Genomic DNA, 18,157 nt, shown 5'->3' with positions numbered 1-18,157 from the left:
TTAAAACTCCATGTTACCCAACATCAGGATAAAAAGGAGATGATTTATAATAAAATATGAGATCAATAAATCACCTCAAGTTGGGGAAGGAAAGGAAGCAATCTGCATGTCATGTATTGAAGTAGCTACAGATCAACAAGCATCAGATACAAAATTAAACAATTTAAAACAAGACACCAAGTAAATATTAGGTGGCAGAATATGCCATCCACCTGAAGGTGCAGATCGTGAGCGTCTTGCTTGTGGGCTACGATGTGTGGCAACAAGTGACTGACAACTGGTTGGAACTCTGGTTCGAGACCAGGCACAGGAACTCCAATTAACTGCAAAATATGGTTAATTATATAATCAGTGATCAGTCATGAAATAGATGCTAACTCATTCATAAGACTTTTAAGCGCATTTAAGGATAACAAACAATGAGGAGAGACCACAATAATAAAAAGACACCATATAAGAACAAGCAGTTCAAAATCTGGAGAAAAAAATTCTCCTAAATAGATAATTGTCGGATTCAGAATCTTGAATATCCAACTGTAGTTAAATCAAGTGAATTTCAAAAGGGCAAGTGCCAGGTGGATCTTCACAACTAAACCTTGAAGATTCACTTACTAGGCTTTTCATCCTGAACTGTTTCAACATTTCCTTTTAGAGTGAGAAATGATGCTGACTTTTCTGGCCATGTCAATATGGTAGAGGGACGATTTTCCTTTGCATTTCATCAGTAAGCACTCCACTAGGCCTTTTCTGGATCTAGGCAGACACAACCATATACCATTGTGTACAAAGGACATACTACCCAATACATGAGGGGAACTGTGGAATCCTCTGTTTTTTTAGTAACTTTCCACCATCAGACTTCGTGGATATAACGGACTTTAAGTAGCTCTATTGAACTTCACTATGTACTAACTGATTCATGATTATGTTGTTTTTGGTCTTGACTCTTGTGCTTCTGTTTTGGAAGGGGGATTATGGGTGGAAAGGATAAAGAGAGGAAGATGAGGGGAGAAGAAAAGTACAATCCTTGTTTGGAAACGAAAAAGAAAATGAAAAAGTGATATTAAAAAAAAAAAAAAAAATCCCTGGGTCCATCAATCTCTTCCTTCCCATTTTGGAGAGGAAGTGGGGCGAATGTAATTGAAACTCCACAATTATCTTTGTGACAAACGAAAATGACCCATTAGAAAGGGAAAAAGGTAATAAATTATTGTTAACTAATTTGCAAACAACTTTCTTTTCAATTTCTTTCCCTTCTTCCAAACAACAATTATACCTTTTGATTCTCTCTCCTTCCAGCTTTCATCTCCTCCAATATCTCCTTTTATTTTCTTTGCCCTCTAACTTTTTACCCCAAACATAGTGTTATAGTGGTCAGTGGGATGAAAGCTCTTTGAGAAATCTATCCTAGAAACCCATGGCACTAAGCGTCAAAGGAAATAGTGTTAAATGAACTTGCCTTCCTTATGGTCTGGTGTTGCTAATAACTTGTATGTTACATGCCAAGCTCAATCAAAAGACCCTTGCAAATTAGGAATTCAGAGTACTGAGAACTCCAAGATCTCACTGCATTAGCCCAATTTCACAGGACCTTAGCTCTTCGGTTGATAATAAATTAATAACAAATAATGATAGCATAGAGTAACCCACCAAGCACTTAAAATTAAGGGTGTTACAGCTACAAGCATTTAAAATTTCTTCCATACTTATGCAATTCCATGATATGAACATGGCTAAATGATTTGTTGAATGCTAAACCTTATAATTTCATAAGGTCTTAAGGGAATCTACCCCACACAAAATTACAGATGAAGGAATTCATAAAGTACAACAAACTATTCAAATTGAAAAGTGGTCTTTCACTAACCCAGAAACTCAAAATCCGTAACTATTTACCCTTAACACAAAGAAATTATACACTATACTCTCCAATAGAAAACACGATGAACAATGTTTCAGTCAAATAGAAAACAAAAAAACTACTTACTCAGTTGGCTGAAATTTTACCACCAAATAACACTAACTATATCATGTCACTTACCTGAATAAAAAATATAGCAATTGGATTTCCTCTCAAACACGATATCCGAACATAGCGGGATGGTGTATAATTCATAAGGTATGTCATTTCCCTGCGTGGTGCTTCACAACGAGGACGCACTTTTGCAAATGTCTCCGGCTGGTACAAAATCATAACAGGTCAGATTACCATTCAAAATTTATCTTCCACAAACACCTGACAAGAATTCCCATTCCAAACAAGATATTAAATAGCTAGAAACCACCAAAAAGTCATATATAAACAGCATAATCAAATGCCAAGTTATCTAAAATAACCATAAATGATAAATGAGTAATGTCTTGAAAGCTGTAGATATACTAGGACCAATAAATCCACTTTAACAAACACAACTACTAGATTAGAGGACACTAAGGACTGAACGATGCACAGATTTAGGAATATCACCTAAATTCCCTTATGCTTCAAAAAAATTAGTTTTTCAAATTTTAATCAGAAAAGGGTAGAAATTAGATGTGACTAAGTGTTCCACAGAAATTGAATATAGAACCATCCGACTTAGAGGGCATACTATCATAACCAGATTATATTAGAATATTATCATGTGCATTCTGCAGATAGGATAACTCATTATACATAAGTAGAACAAAGAACCTTATTGAAAAATTAAACAAAGGAATAATAGAGAAACCAGAAAAAACCACAATAATGCAAAGATACATCAAAAGTCAGTTAATAAGTTTTGGGTTAATACACAGAAAACCCCAAACTGTGCCCATCATGACAAATACCTCAACTTTTCTTGGTGTCACTAAAAACCCTAAACTTGCCATTGTGACACAATACCCCAAACTTTTTTTTCGTGTCATAAAAAGCCCGGAACTTATACCAGTGTGACATGTATAAGTTTAGGCTTTTTTGTGACACAAAAAAAAAAAGTTGGGGGTATTTGTATCACAGTGAGATAAAGCTTAGGGTTTTGGTGACGCATAAAAAGTTAAGGGTAATAGTGTCACAGTGGACATAGTTTGGGGTTTTTGTAGTATTTGCCCATAGTTTTTCAGGAACAGCATCAATGACTTAAAAGAAGTTCAACACTAATGTAAGCCAAAGCATGTAACCTTGTATCTTAAGCCGGCTGCAATCTCCCACTCAAGAACAGACTTATTGTAGATCCTTACATGTGACAAAAGACAAGGTTCCTGAAAATGAACATAAAAGATCAAAATAAGTATAACTGGAGAGAGAGAGAGAGAGAGAGAGACCACTCCTTGCCAGATTCTGATAATTGACATGTACATTTCCTCATTCAAAACAGAAAATCAAGCTTTTATATCGATGCAATATCTACGGTTCCATGATTTCTTCAACTTATGGGAACCTTTTTCTGTTTTCATTTCTTACGGGACTCACATGATACCAAAATGTAAAAAACAAAATGAAGTCAGTTGCACTGCAGGAACTAGTTGAAGGGAAGAGACTAACTGATCTCTTGAAGGAGGCATTAGAAGCCTGTCTTTTATTTGCAAGGTTAACGAACTAAAATAGAAAGCCATATTCTTGTTTTCTTCTTCTAATAAATAATTTAAAATTTGCTAAGGGCAGGGGAGTGGCCAACCTGTTACATGCAAATAACAAGGAAAAAGATCCAATTACTCTAGAAAAAGTGTATCAAATGACTTGCCACTACAAGACCAACATAAAGTGTGGAGAACCATCTATCCTTCACAACACTCTGGGGGCTTTTTCATTCTCAAATCCCTTCTACCCCAAATGATCCAAATATGGACGAAGGAATTGAAACAAAAGTATTTCGTCCTTCTTGCAAACCACTTACACAGAAGAAGCTTTAAGTATTTTCCTAACGCAGAACTGGCCAACACCCAATCGAATCATATGAGAGCTAGAGATGAGTGTTCCATAGTGTGCAGAAGCCCAAAAGAAGATGATTCATAGTCTCAGCATCCCATTTGCAGAGACAAGACTTCTAGCAGGCATCAAACCCCCTTTTGTTAAATTAAAGTAGTTAGAATCTCCTTCCAAGCACATTCCCACATTAAAAAACCCACTCTAGCAAGCAACTTAGATTTCAGTAGATTTTCCTATAGAATCAAATACAGGATGTGTCAGTGCTAATAGCCCACTGCCCTATCACTAAGCTCAGAGCACACCTGAGAACTATGCACTTAATCAAACAAGTCAAATAAATGTTCCAATGCTCAATCTTTTGCAGATTTTAAGAACTATACATATTATTTATCCTTCCAAAAGTACATTGATTCTTAATGTTGGCAGACACAAAATAGTCCAAGTTCCTATCTATCCACTTCCAAAGGCTAGTTCCAGTGCCACCACTTAGTATATGAAATCATTACGGGGAGTACCATATTTGGCAGCTATTATAGTCCATAAGAAACCGCCCCTCTTTAACATGAGGTGCCACTGCCATCTGCAAAGAGAGCTTTCTGAAAATTGTAATAGTCTTCCCTTATTGTACATCTGTTAGGCACTTCGCCAGGTTATATTTGAACTCTCTATATGTATGACCACTTGAAATCTTGACGGATTGCTTTCCAATCTTCTTGATCCAAAGCAAGGAATAACAGGTGGTAACGTACAATCAAGATAAGATTAGAAAAAGTACTCCTAATGAGTGCCATTCTACCAGCCTTTGATAATTACCCGTGTATCTAAATAGTTAGCTTTAAGAACTCTACAGCTCCGCTATATGTTCCTATACCTCATTCCAGAAACCAGAGAATAAACATGAAACTAAATAGAGAAGGACCCAAAATAACAGCCCAAAAGATCAGCAATGGTTTAAATGCCCAGCATTCTCCTAAAGGGATGTGCACTTTAGCAAGGTTAACTTTAGGATCCAAAGTAACCTAAAACAAAGAACAATGCATCCTTGGTTCGAAACATGCGCGACGTCTCTTCCCCAAAAATTAATTGCATCCTCAACAAAAAGAACAGTAGAGGTATTTGGCAGATACTTAAGACCACTCAGTAAACAGCAATCTGCCAGTACACATTACACATACGCCGAACCCTTTGTCAAACAAACATCACAAAACGAAATCGCATTACGCATATGACTAGTTCGCAAAGACCGTTGGCTAGTGATAGCTGCCAGCTGCTCGGGCACTATTTTACTACCATTCGCCATAATCAGTAAAATATTTCATGTAAAATTCGTATGTCTCGCCCCCAAAGTCGAGATTTTTCCGCCCAAAAGGTCTTAGCTTTCCCTCCCCCGAGCTCAAATTTCCGGGTCCGCGACCGGCGACAACGCGGGCACGGCGCGCAATCTCAGCAGAAAAGCACCAAGGCACGGAAAACGCATATCGAGTCCAACGGGGTGTGCGGGCGGGTGAGAGAGAGAGAGAGAGAGAGATACATCGAGTTCGAGCAAGATCCACTCCTTGGTGTTGGTGCCGGTGGACCAGTGAGTGCGGAGGTCGGGGTCGAGGATGTGGGCTGCCTTCTGCGACGGCGATTCCTCGAGGTCGCCTTCACTTTGTACCCCAGCGGCTTCACCCGCGGCTCCAACTCCACCTCCATCCCTCCACTCCTCCTCCCTCTGGCTCGGTCGTATCCGCGACCAGCCTGAGATTTGAGGATTCAGGTCTTCAAACGAGGACGAGGATGGGGGGAATTCGGACTGTCTTCTTCTTCTTCTTCACTGGAACTCGATGGTGATGATTGAGCTCCTTCTGTTCCCTTCCACGGTTTGACGCGGAGCCGCTGCTCAGGCTTTTTCACAGCGCGTGTGGGCTCTTGGGTTTGGGTTTGGGTTTGGGATTGGGGTCGTAATTACGAAAAGGTCCATCTCGTTTTGCCTTTTTTCCAATTTAACTCGCCAAATGGACGTATTTGTCCATCAATTCTTAGGTTGCATTTTGGGAAAATGTTACAAATGATCCTTACACTTTTACTCAATGTACAATCTCATCCCTCAACTTTTGATTGGCTCAATTTAGTCTTTGAACTATCAATAAATGTCCGATCTAATCCTTAACTAATTGAAAATTGACCAATTTCGTCATTCTAATTAACGGAATTGGATATTCCGTTAGTTAAAGATAACGAAATTGGGCATTTTGGTATTTTTCTTTTTCTTCTTCTTCTTCTCTCTTCCCTTCGCCAGCCATAGCGAAGCCGGCGAAGGGAAGTCGGCATCCGGCGATGGTCACCCTTGCCAGGGCTAGGCAAGGGTTGTCCTTGCTAGACACAAGCGAGGGCGACCCTTGCCGACATCAAGCAAGGGCTCCCTCTCCAAATCGCGTTAGGCGAGGGGCTCCCTTGCGCCCAACGCCGGATACTGAAAGGGCCATCCTCGCCGAACAGGGCGAGGGCCTCCCTCGCCAGATCTAGTGTCAAGCGAGGGGTGCCCTCTCCAGATCTGGCAAGGGCCGTCCTTGCCCGATGTAGGCGAGGGCCGCCCCTGCCGGCATTGAGCAAGGGGTGCCCTCGCCAGATGTGGCAAGGGCCATCCTCACCCAATGCAGGCAAGGGCTGCCCCTATTGGCGTCAAGCGAGGGGTGCCCTCGCCAGATCTGGCGAGGGCCATCCTCGCTCGATGCCGATGCCAAGGCGAGGGCACCCTAGCGCCCAAGGCGAGGGCAACCCTTGCCTAACACGGCTTTCCTCCGCCATGGCCGTTGAAGGGAAGAGAGAAGAAGAAAAAGAAAAAGAAAAAAGGAAAAACAAAGTAACAAAATAACTAAATCGGACATTTATCAATATTTCAAGAACTAAATTGAGCCAATCGAAAGTTCAAGGATGAGATTACACATTGAGTAAAAGTATAGGGACCATTTGTAACATTTTCCCTTACATTTTTAAATAGGTATGTGAAATGGGCTCGAGGACCTCCAAAGGCCTTTATGCCAAAGCGAAGGCGTCCGAGCCAAGGCTTCCGAGCCAAGGCTTTTGAGCCCAAGTCGGCATTTCGACTCTTACCCCAATGCAAGTCATATCCGATTTTGATTTTGAGCATTTTTGGAATACTAAAAGAAAAAAATTCCTTGTAACTTTAGCCTCACTTAACTATCTAAATTTCAGTTTTTCCCTCACATTTTTGCCATGTAAGCATTGTCGATGACCCAAATCTAGTGTGAGTGAGCCAAATCTAACAATTGGGAGCATTGTTTAAGGTTGCTGACCTCTAATGGCCTATGACATGTGAGAACTTTCAATTTTTGAAATTGGATTTAAATTCGCAGTTAATTTCACTCCAGCGCGTTTTTAGCGTAACCTAGGCTAACAGGTACTTTTCAAAAAAATTTAGTGCAAATGACCCGTGGTCGATTTTCTTCGAGCCATAATGAACCCCTTCGACACATTGGCGACTCTCAGTTGTCATAAAAATTTCGAGATTTTAAATACGGACACAAGATACCAAAACGATAAAAAAATCAAATTAGTGCCAGTCGATGAGAATTTTGCAATTTAGTGGAATCACCTACATTTAACTATTCATCTCAGTTGAACCAATCTATCTCTAATCTCTAATCAATTTACATATGTGCCGTAATGATCTCGACAGATAAACACGGTCGAGCAACCGATTTCTGGTCGAATCCTCAAATCTATTTGCCTTAAAATCCTTAATGGCTTCTATAGGTAGTCTAGTTATCTCACAAGTGATCAACTATAAGAATAGCACTATTGGCACATCAATGACATCCTAGAACTTGCTATTTTCTATCCACGATTTGAGCCGAGACTTTCAACGTATGACACTCGATCATCCACGTCCAATTCTTTGAAATTGAGCACGTGGATCGGGTTAAGCTCATACTTTCTTAACATCGACACGTAAAAGACGTCGTGCACTTGCGCCAATCTCGCGTAATGCTAGATGATACACTAGAATCTTGATTTTCAATTACGAGGGTGGCCATAAGACTCGAAAGGTGGCTTACCTCAAACTTGAATACTTTGAATCTCGAGCTCTCTCGATTAAGTTCAATTCCTTAATCGGTATATGAGCAGGCGAAGACTCTTGACTTAAAGTATCGCGACCTTGTTCACCTTTCCCAAGTGATATAGAATATCCACGTCATAGTCCTTCAACAATTCCATCCATCGGCGCTGTCTCATATTTAACTCCTTTTGAGAGAACAGGTACTTGAGACTTTAATGGTTCGTGAAGATCTAGAATCTTTCCCCACACAAATAGTGTCTCCAAATCTTCAGCGCAAAGATAATCGCTGCGAGTTCTAAGTCATGCGTCGGGTAGTTCTGTTCATGAGGCCTCAACGAAGGGAGCGTATGCAACAACTCGGCCATGTTGTATCAACATGCAACCCAATCCTCTAAACGACGTATCACTATAAATCTCGAATTCTCCAAAACTAGATGGAATGGTTAGCACATGCATAGTAGTTAGCTTTTCCTTCAGCTCTTGGAAACTACTATCGCACTTGTCAACTGCACAAATTTCTCATCTTTCTTAGAGTCTTGTCAAAGGCGATGCTAGTGATGAGAACTCTTCCACAAACCGTCCGTAATAATAACCTGCCAAACTAAAAAAAAAAACTTCTTATCTCTATCCTTTGTAGTCGGTCTTAGCTAGTTGATCACGGCTTCAATCTTGCTCGGGTCCACAAAGATTCATTCGCTTAAAATCACGTGACCTAGGAAAGCAACACGAGTTAACCAAAATTCACACTTGCTGAACTTGACATATAGCTGATGGACTCTCAGTGTCTGCAGCACTAATCTCAATTGATTCTCATGATCTTCATCACTTCTCGAATACACCAGAATATCATCGATGAACACAATCACAAACTGATCTGAATATTCCTTGAATATTTGATTCATCAAATCCATGAAGGCAATTTGGAGCATTCGTCAACTTTCGAATGGCATCACTTTGTGGAACTCATAGTGACCATACCGAGTACGAAATCTTTGACTTAGGAATGTCCTCCTTCCTAATTCTCAGGCCTGATGATATCCTCCTTAAGTCGATCTTCAAGAAAATCGATGCTCTTTGCAATTGGTCAAACAAGTCATCAATCCTCATGAATGGATACTTCTTCTTGATCGTTACTTGATTGAGTTGCCGATAGTCGATGCATAAGCGCAACGAACCATCTTTCTTCTTCACAAACAAACCGGTGCTCCCAAGGTGATGCACTAGGACAAATGAATCCCTTATCCAAAGTAGCTCTTGCATCTCGCACCTTTAGTTCTTTCAACTTAGATAATGTCATCCGGTAGAAGGAACCTTAAAGATTGGCTCATTGTCCCCCGGTGCTAGCTCAATCACGAATTCAATTTCTTTCTCTAGTGATAATCCTAGCAATTCCTTTGGAAAAATATCTTGAAATTATTGCACCACGGTAATGTCTTCCACCTTCAGCTCCTCAACTGTCGTATCCACGACAGTTGCTAGGTAACATTGGCAACCCTCGTCTAACAAACAAGTTGCCTCAGGTGACGAGATTAAGATAATCGAGGGTCTTCCTCGATTCCCGACAAACTCAAAGCTCTCACCTCTAACGGATCAAACTGAATCGCCTTGCGATAATAATCTATCTTAGCTTATTGCTTGGTGAGCCAGTCCATGCCAATTATCAAATCAAAGTCATACATGGCTAGGACTAACAAGTCTATTTTCCTCACTCGCTCACCAATCGCTAAACTTGCAAGAACAACCTAAAGCGGCTATCACTTTATTCTTCAATGGTGTAGATATGCTAAGCCGCCAACTCCAACAATTTTGGACTTAATCATAACAACTTAACATATTGCTCGACAACAAAGAATGGGTTGCTCCTGAGTCGAATAAAGCGTAAGCAGGATGGTCATTTAGCGAAACCATACATGTGATCACGTCAGGCGTAGCCTTTGCTTGACCTCGTGTGATGGCATACATCGTGCCTTGGATTGGTGGTCTCAGCTATCCTCCTTACGGTGTGTTCTGTGGTGCATACCGCCTAATCGACCCATAGGTGGCGGTGGCAACTACGGTTGTCCTCTTGGTCTCTTAGGACAATCTCGGCCATATGACCTGCTGGCCATATTCAAAATAGGCACTTTGTTCTTTGAGGGCATTGGTTTACACCATGTCACTTTCCATAAGCGTGACACAAATCATTCCTTCTTGGCCTAAACTTGCCAACTCCATCCTTCCTATTGGGCGGGATCTAAAATTTATCTCCAGGGCATAAACCTCTTTCCCCGACGGATCGCATCTCTTTGAATTAAACCTTGACCCGGACGAGCGCAGCTCTCTCATTCCGATCTCTCTCGATCATTAGGGCCCCTCATAAAGGTCATTGTAATTTCTCGGATTCAATGAAATCAATGTACTCCTCAAGTTCAGCCTAAATCCGTCCCCTGAATCTTCTCACTCGGCTCACTTTGGATTCTAATCTAGTTTAGGAGCATAATGATATAATTCAGCTAATTTCGCTTCATATTGGTCTACGTCATGGAGCCTTGGCTCAAGGCGCTAAAATTCTGCCATTTTCATCTCTTTAGCCGAGTCTCTAAAAAGTATGTACCATTGAAAGCCTTAAGGAAAACGTTCACTTCGGGCGACACCTTGGGAATATCGCTCCCTGGATAGTTTTTCGCCAAATATTTGCAACTCCTTCTAGCCCGGTAGGTTGCAAGAACAACTTTCTCGGTCTCATTGCACATTAGTAGTGCAAAGGTCTTTCTAGTCCTTGGATCCATAAGCGGCGGCCTCGGGGGTCTCCCGCCCTAGTAAACTTAAGTGGATTCAGCTTCAAAAACTATTCCACCAACTTATGAATTGGTCTCCTAGCGACCACGATTCCTAGCGAGACTTCAGTAGGTGCAGCGGCAGATGCGGCAACAGCAACAACAATAGCAACGGCAATAACGGTGGTTGCAACGGCGGTGGTAAAGGCGGCTGCTTGGTTCAAGGCTTGTTGCCCTATCATCTCTCGCATGGCATCCAAAGCTTGGGTAATCCCAATGGTTCCTTGATCACCGGGGGCTACTACTCCAACACCAACGGGACGTGGTACTACGCCACTTGCGCTTTTTTGTGCTAGCGCTCGACCTCGCCCTCCTTGGGTACCGACCTGGGTGACATTCTACTCCCGAGTCACGGCCTAACGATCCTCTTAGTATGAGTTCACTGCTCCTAATTACTCATGACTTAGCTTTATCTACTGAAGCCTACTTCCAATTCCATACCGAATTAGAAACAGAGTGATCTAAACCATAAGCAAATCTACTAATCAACTCTCATAGACATGCACCAGTATAAATTTCAATGTCATTCCTACCATTATCCCATGAATCATCGCATCTTATCACTCAACTCCCTAACCATTGCTCTGATACCACTTAAACGGAGATGTCACACCTCGATCCTTGGGCGCGCGCCCATCCCTCTCCTGGTTGATTAAATAGCGACGTCTTAGAACGCATCGACCCTTTCATATTAATATGCATGCGGAAGTAGATATAAAATCACGACCAATAAAATAATGGAATAGAAAAGTATGACCAATTTTTCACAAAAGACCTTTTATAAACACACAGGTTTATATACAGAAGCCTACAAAAAGGGAATCGACTTTCACCAAAATAGAATTGTCCTATAACTAGCTAGTCAGACAAGGATGCCAATTCTTCGGGCTTCACCTTCTAACTTCGGGCCTCGGGTCCTCCACCGATGTTAACTAGGAACTTGGAAATTATTATATAATAACCAGTGAGATAATGTATCCGCAAGTTTAACCTCCTAAGACCCGATTATGAAGCAAATACGCAGGGGCTGCCTAAGCACAAATAGGCATAAAAGAACTTACCTTGGCCTCAGATCCTCCCTACAAGTCAGTTCAATTTGTAATTACTGATAATCATATCATCCAATCAATCAGATCAACTCATCAATTAATCAACCCAGTCAATTACATGTCACCATGACCATCTCTTGGTCGGCCCATTCAATATTATCTATGAATCCAATCAACATCCAAGACTACTCACCCTAGGCGATATATAGGTAGCAACTTGCCCCAAAGGCTAATAAATAGTATATCGTTCATTCTCTAAGATGACATACAATTTATCAAGTTAATATAGTATACTATTCTTTCTCAAGATGACATAGAGTCACCGAGCCATTGTATCATACTTGTCCTTTCTCCATTATGATTTATAGAGCCATCGAGCGGTATACATGTTATTCATTCTTAAGATAACATATAGAGCTATCGAGCCGTTAAATCATATCGTCATTTCTCTCAAGATGACATACGAGCCATCGACCGGTATACATGCTATTCCAATCGTACAATAAATTTATCATTTTTATTATACCCGATAAAAATACACGTGTGTGAATACATGACCGACTTTAGTCAAAATATAATGTTTTCACTTTTGAACCTCCCACTATTTTTCAGCAGCCCCAAAATAGATATTTGACACTATAGACCGACGTCCGGTAATTCAATTAATTACCAAAATTATCCAATTTATGAATAAAATTCTAAAATCACAAGGCAAAGTTAGCACAAATTAAAACTCAAATAAATAAACAGATGGTACTACAATAACCAACATAAAATTCCGGTTACTAGCTATCTTGGTCTAATTTCTAGAAAATAAATAAATAATTAAATAATTATGGAAAATATTAAATAAATGCAATAAATGCATACTTAGGCCCGTAATGCCTAATTATATGCCGAAATGGGCCCGCAAAATTTTCGAGACTCGTTAAATAAATATTAGAGTTAATTTACTCGTTAATTGCACTAACTAACCACATAACATGCATCAGGAATTATCTAAATTCACTAATCTAATTTAATCTAACCACTAATACATCTTAACCTAAACTAATCAACCCTAAACGTGATTAACCTACTAAGCAAGGATTAGTGAGTTAAACTTACTTGTTCAATGATCGATCGGCTCAAATCGTCGAGGACGTAAGCGGGACTCACTTTTCTCCAAAGTGAGTCTAACTTCGAGCTCGGGGAATGATTTCAAAACGAGGCCACGAACACTTTGTTGGGAACCCACTCTATTTGCTTCGTTCTTGGCTGGTTGGTGGTTGAAAGGTGAGGTGGTTGCTCAATTGAGGCGGAAACGGATCGACGGAGCAAAATCGGACCTAGGCGAGACTCGGCGGAGCTCGAACGGCGGCGAGCGGTAGCTCATGGCGGTCCAAGTGTCCACGATAGCTCGGCCAGGCTCGGCGAGGCGGTGCGGTGACGTGGCTAGATGGAGGCACGCGGATGGGCGATGGTGGCACGCGAGGATGGTAATGGCGTGGGTCCGGCAGTGTGTGGGTCTGCTCCACGTGTTGGTCAACTTTTTCTGAGTTGCTAAAGGTGTTGAACAACAGGGAAAGGAGGGGAGAGGGCCGGCAGTCTTGAGGAAGAAGAAGAGATGAGGGGGCAATGGGGGGCCACCAAGGCTTATTTTCTCACAATTTGTCCCCCAACCTTGGCCCACCACACCAATTGTAGTCCTCAGCCACTCCTCAACCATTTCTAGCCTTCTAGAAGCCTTTTAGGTGGTCCAAAAGTCATGGCAATGGGGCTGAATTTGCATTGATCTTGCTTCAATTAGACATTAAATCCTTCTTAATTTAATTCAATTTGGCATCTATAAATTCACTTAACCCACCATCGATCATTTTGGTATTTTTCCTCACCAATACAACTCACTTGATTTTCAGATTTGCGATAAATAAAAAAACAATCCCAGCATTTTCCGGATAAAAAGAGTCCTAGGACGACTTTTTCCTAAAAAGTCTTGGTTTGCAGAAAAATCTTCTGAGATTGAGTCGATGTTCCTAAAATGAACCGTGACATGACAAAATTTTCAATTTCTGAAATCAGATTCAAATTCACGGTTAATTTCACTCTGGCGTGTTTTTAGTGTGATCTAGGCTATTTGATAGTTTTCAAAACTTTTTAGTGCAAATGACCCATGGTCAATTTTTTCGAGCCACAATGAACCCCTTCAACATTGGCGACTCAGGTTGTCGTGAAAGTCTCGAGATTTCAAATACGAACACAATGTACCAAAACAATAGAAAAATCAAACTAGTGACAGTCGATGAGAATTTTGCAATTTAGTGGGATCACCCACTTTTAACCACTTATCTTAGTCGGCGACCTATCTCTAATCTCTAATCAATTTACGTCTGTGCTGTAATGATCTCGGCAGATGAACTCAGTCAAGTAGCCGATTTCTAGTCGAATCCTCAAGTCTATTTACCTTAAAATCCTTAATGGCTTCTATAGGTAGTCTAGTTATCTCACGAGTGATCGGTTTTGGAGAATAACACTATAGCGCGTCGATGAAATGCTCGATTTATTCAATTGAAAGAAAGTATCGAAAATTTAGGATGTCACATGATATGTGTCCTCCTATTCTACTCGTCTGTCCAATATCACACTTGTTGTTGTACATGATGAAACTCTATTAAATTTAGAATGAGAAAGAGCACATTACAACATGTTAATGACTTTAGCAATCAAGGCAAGTTGTCTTGTCTGCTATTCGAAATGGCTATAGAAAGGTGGGATTTGGAGTTGGCTTTGCAACATCGCTAATGTTGCGGGAGCCATAAGCACTAGGATTCTTTGTGGTGGTGCTTATGGTCCTCTCTTGATGACATTCCACATCTATGGATTGTACAAAGACTTATCGGCATTTCTAGTATATATAATAAATATTGTCTAACACTTGGCAACTTGGAAATTGATTGGTATTCACTAAATGACGCACCAATGATGTTAGCCATTAAGATCGTTATGCTCTAAAATATAACACTTCAAAAACTAAGCAAGCTTTGTTGAAAAAGGACATTCCAAGCAGATTTATAATGGTTCAGCATTCCACTTAACCTCCATCCACTTTCCTAAACTAACAATCGCAAACCAAGACTAGAACCCACTATTTTAGAGATGTTACGGCTTGTAGATGACGTTGCTTCTACACTAAGAAGTAGCTCGATATATATAAGCACCACTTCCACTATAAACCACTCTCTATTCCCAAATTACAATAAATACAACCATCTTAGATAATTATTTGACACCTATTTTTAGCAAATCTAGAAAAATAAAGAAAATAAAAATTGCATTGGAACAAGTAAAAAGGAAAAATGAAAAAAAAATGAGGGAAATTGATTTGATTGATTATGCATAGAAATTTGAAATTCGATGAGCATTCGGATTTTCGTTAAATGCAGAAATAATTTAAAAATCAAGTGAATAAGAGGCAAGAATTTTGCAAAATTGAAGAAATTCGAACAGGATCGGCGGTGCGAAATCATGCTCGTTCTCCGATTTAATGCGACAAAAGATGGAAACTCGAAAAATGCCATACAAAGTGGCCGTTCGGGAATTAGTATAAAGAGAGCTTCATTTTTTCGTAACTAGGGGCGAAAAAAAAAATTGGGGTGAATTCAAAAAAATTGGAGGGAAAATTTTTGCGATCATCCATCTTAGTCAAAGGGAAAACCATTTTCCCCTCCTTTCTCTGACAAGAAAAAGTCAAAAAGAAAAGACAACAAAGAAAAGAGACAGAGAGAGGAGACGTAGGAAGTGACGTGAGGGAGAGAAAAGAAAAGAAAAAGAAGAGGAAACGCTACTGTGTCGTCTTCTCCAAAGGGGCCTCCGTCATTCCGGCGTGCCAGCCATCCAGCGCGCCGGTGCCACCTCCGCGTCTCCGCCGTTACCGCTCCGACGCACTGCACCCCCGACCTCCGCTGCATCTCCGCCACCGCACCTCTCCCCCAGTGATCCCTGCTGCCCGGCCGACGCCGGAGCTCAAAGCTTGCCACTCTGACCTCGCCGCGCCACCACGCCGCTCACCTCAACCCGGCACCGACACCTTTGCATCCATGCCTTGACCGCCCATTGCAGCAACCCGCATTGACCCCCACCTCCCGCTGCAGCTGCACCTGCTTGCCCCGTAGCTTCGAGGCATTGCTCTTTGTTCTCCGAGACAACCCAACGACGTTGCCTCTGCTCGCTTGTCACCGCGCCAGAGTGCTGCCCGATTCGCCGCACCCCTGCGCCGGAGCTCGCGCCGTGCCGCCCGGCGGTCTGCGACGCCCCGACACCAGCCGAGCCCCGTACAGCTGCCGACGTCGCCACCCAGCTGACCCACGGTCCAGCTCCACCTCCGCGCTGCTCCCGAGCTCGAGCCCCTCATTGTCGCCGTCCGCCAGCTCCCACGAGTCCCAGACGCCGGCCACTTTGTCCGTCCGGCGCCCATCAACGCTACAACAAGCCCTCTTTCTTTAGGTGGTTTAGTTTTTTTCTTTTTATTTATTTTGTTTTATTTTATCTCATTTTAGTTTATCTATTTAAGTTGTAATATTTGATGTCAATAAATTTTGTAGGCTTATTTGTTAGGATTTTGTCCGGAATTAATATAATTATTAATTTAATCAGAGACATCGGATTATTTTTTTAATTATACTAATTTTAGTGCTTTTGGTAGAATTTTAATTGTTAAATCATTATATTATTAATTTGATCCGTAAGACTTCGGATCATTTTTAATTATTTTGATCTCTTTGTCGTGATATTGGGATTAAGATAATCGCTAATTTGACTTGTAAGACAACATGTTATTTTGATTATTTTAATCATTTATTTTGTTGATAGCTTAGGTATAATATTTATTTAATAATTACTTATCTTTTAAAAAAACTAAAAATCATCAAAAAATCAAAAAAAAAAAAAATCAAAATTCTGCATGAGCATATAGGTTTAGTAAATCAGACATTGTAGGTTTAGTAAATTGGAATTTTCTTGGATTACATTTTTAGGATTGCATTTTTTAGGAATAAGTTAGGGTTGAGCCTAAATATTTTTTAGGGTTCTAGATAATGTTCGCATATTCTAATTATCTCATTTTTCCAAAAATAGTTTTCTAAGATAGGATAGGGTTTAAGTCAAATTAATCCCTAGAATAAATTAGAAAATTATCATTTTTAGATAGATTAATTAAGGTTTTCATGAATTCTGAATTTCAATAAAAAAAATTCAAAAATACTAGGTGCATGTTAACTAGTTTGCATAATAGGATTATTTAATCGGAACTTGTTAATTAGTGAAGTTAGGTCATGAGGTGCATAATAATTAGTTTGCATAATAGGCCCATTTAATTAGAATTTGCATATTAATAAGATTAAGTCATTTAGTTTAAAAATGCATTTTTATAAAAAAGAATTCTAATTTTAAGAAAATCCAAAAAATGATTGCTTGCTTTGTGTGATGCAATTTATTTATTATTTTTATTTGAATGTTTTAATAATGGATGAGCACCGTGTGGTCATCACATTTGCATGATAATAATTCAGGTTAAAATAAATCAGCGCCCATAAAAATATCTTGAAAATTAAAAGAAATGGTATCGAAAAAAGGCATTAGAAAATTCTAGTGTAACCAAGTCCCCGTACCCATGGTTTGATTCGTGGAGTAAAATAAATCTCCTTTATTTTATAGGTATCTAATCGACCTACCTAAACCGATTAGTGGCGACTCCTAGAGAATAACCTCTTGCATGTTAAAAACTTAAACCTTAAGTCGCGGGTGGAATGGGCTTGGGAGGCCCGAGCTAAGTTAAAAAGCTTAAGTAGTCCATTAACCTAGTTTTAGGTGAGTGCACCCAAAAAAAAATAGGTCGCGACAATAATAAGTATAAGTGCGAGAGTATGATTGACGGAGAGAAAATAGAAGTTCTTCATTTCCATCCAAGTCCTAAGCCATCCTTTTTTACTTTGATTAGCCTTCCAATCTTCAAACTAACCTTTGAAACCCATCTCGAGGTCAAAAGAACCTTGGGACCAATTTGCGTGTTCGAGACCTAAAAATGGTATGTCTAGTCTCCTGTTCCTAGGCAAAGCAAAACTTTTCACAAATAGAGGCTTTTTGCTTCTGGTTGTTTGACTCTGACGCTTGACAAAAAGGAAAAACTATAATGATCTTCTCCCGGTTTGCTTTTGTGGATTCCGGACCTTAAAAGTAGTTGCTAGATAATTTGAATTCAAACCAGTTTGGAAGAAGATTGGGTCTTTTTATCCGGGGAATGTAGAAGCACTTAAACACATCTTATACTCTATCTATAGCAGGGGCTGCTTTCGCAACCCTCCTT

At 40.3% G+C, this 18,157-nt stretch overlaps 1 protein-coding gene across 1 annotated transcript in view; it reads right to left on the bottom strand.

The window, feature by feature from the left end:
- LOC104441275 overlaps positions 1 to 10,950 on the bottom strand; it is a 35,544-nt gene extending 24,594 nt beyond the window's left edge. The window contains exons 1-7 of the mRNA XM_039310813.1: positions 10,834 to 10,950; positions 10,546 to 10,747; positions 5,421 to 5,629; positions 3,142 to 3,222; positions 2,042 to 2,179; positions 213 to 323; positions 75 to 125 (exon numbers count right to left, since the gene is read on the bottom strand). Coding sequence (XP_039166747.1) covers positions 75 to 125; positions 213 to 323; positions 2,042 to 2,179; positions 3,142 to 3,222; positions 5,421 to 5,629; positions 10,546 to 10,747; positions 10,834 to 10,950 — 909 coding nt within the window. The remainder of the gene's footprint in view (positions 1 to 74; positions 126 to 212; positions 324 to 2,041; positions 2,180 to 3,141; positions 3,223 to 5,420; positions 5,630 to 10,545; positions 10,748 to 10,833) is intronic.
- Positions 10,951 to 18,157: the final 7,207 nt, after the last annotated feature.

Source organism: Eucalyptus grandis, chromosome 4 (assembly GCF_016545825.1).
Source record: "Eucalyptus grandis isolate ANBG69807.140 chromosome 4, ASM1654582v1, whole genome shotgun sequence".
NCBI classification, from domain to species: Eukaryota; Viridiplantae; Streptophyta; class Magnoliopsida; order Myrtales; family Myrtaceae; genus Eucalyptus; species Eucalyptus grandis.
This window is presented reverse-complemented; position numbering and strand designations above follow the sequence as displayed.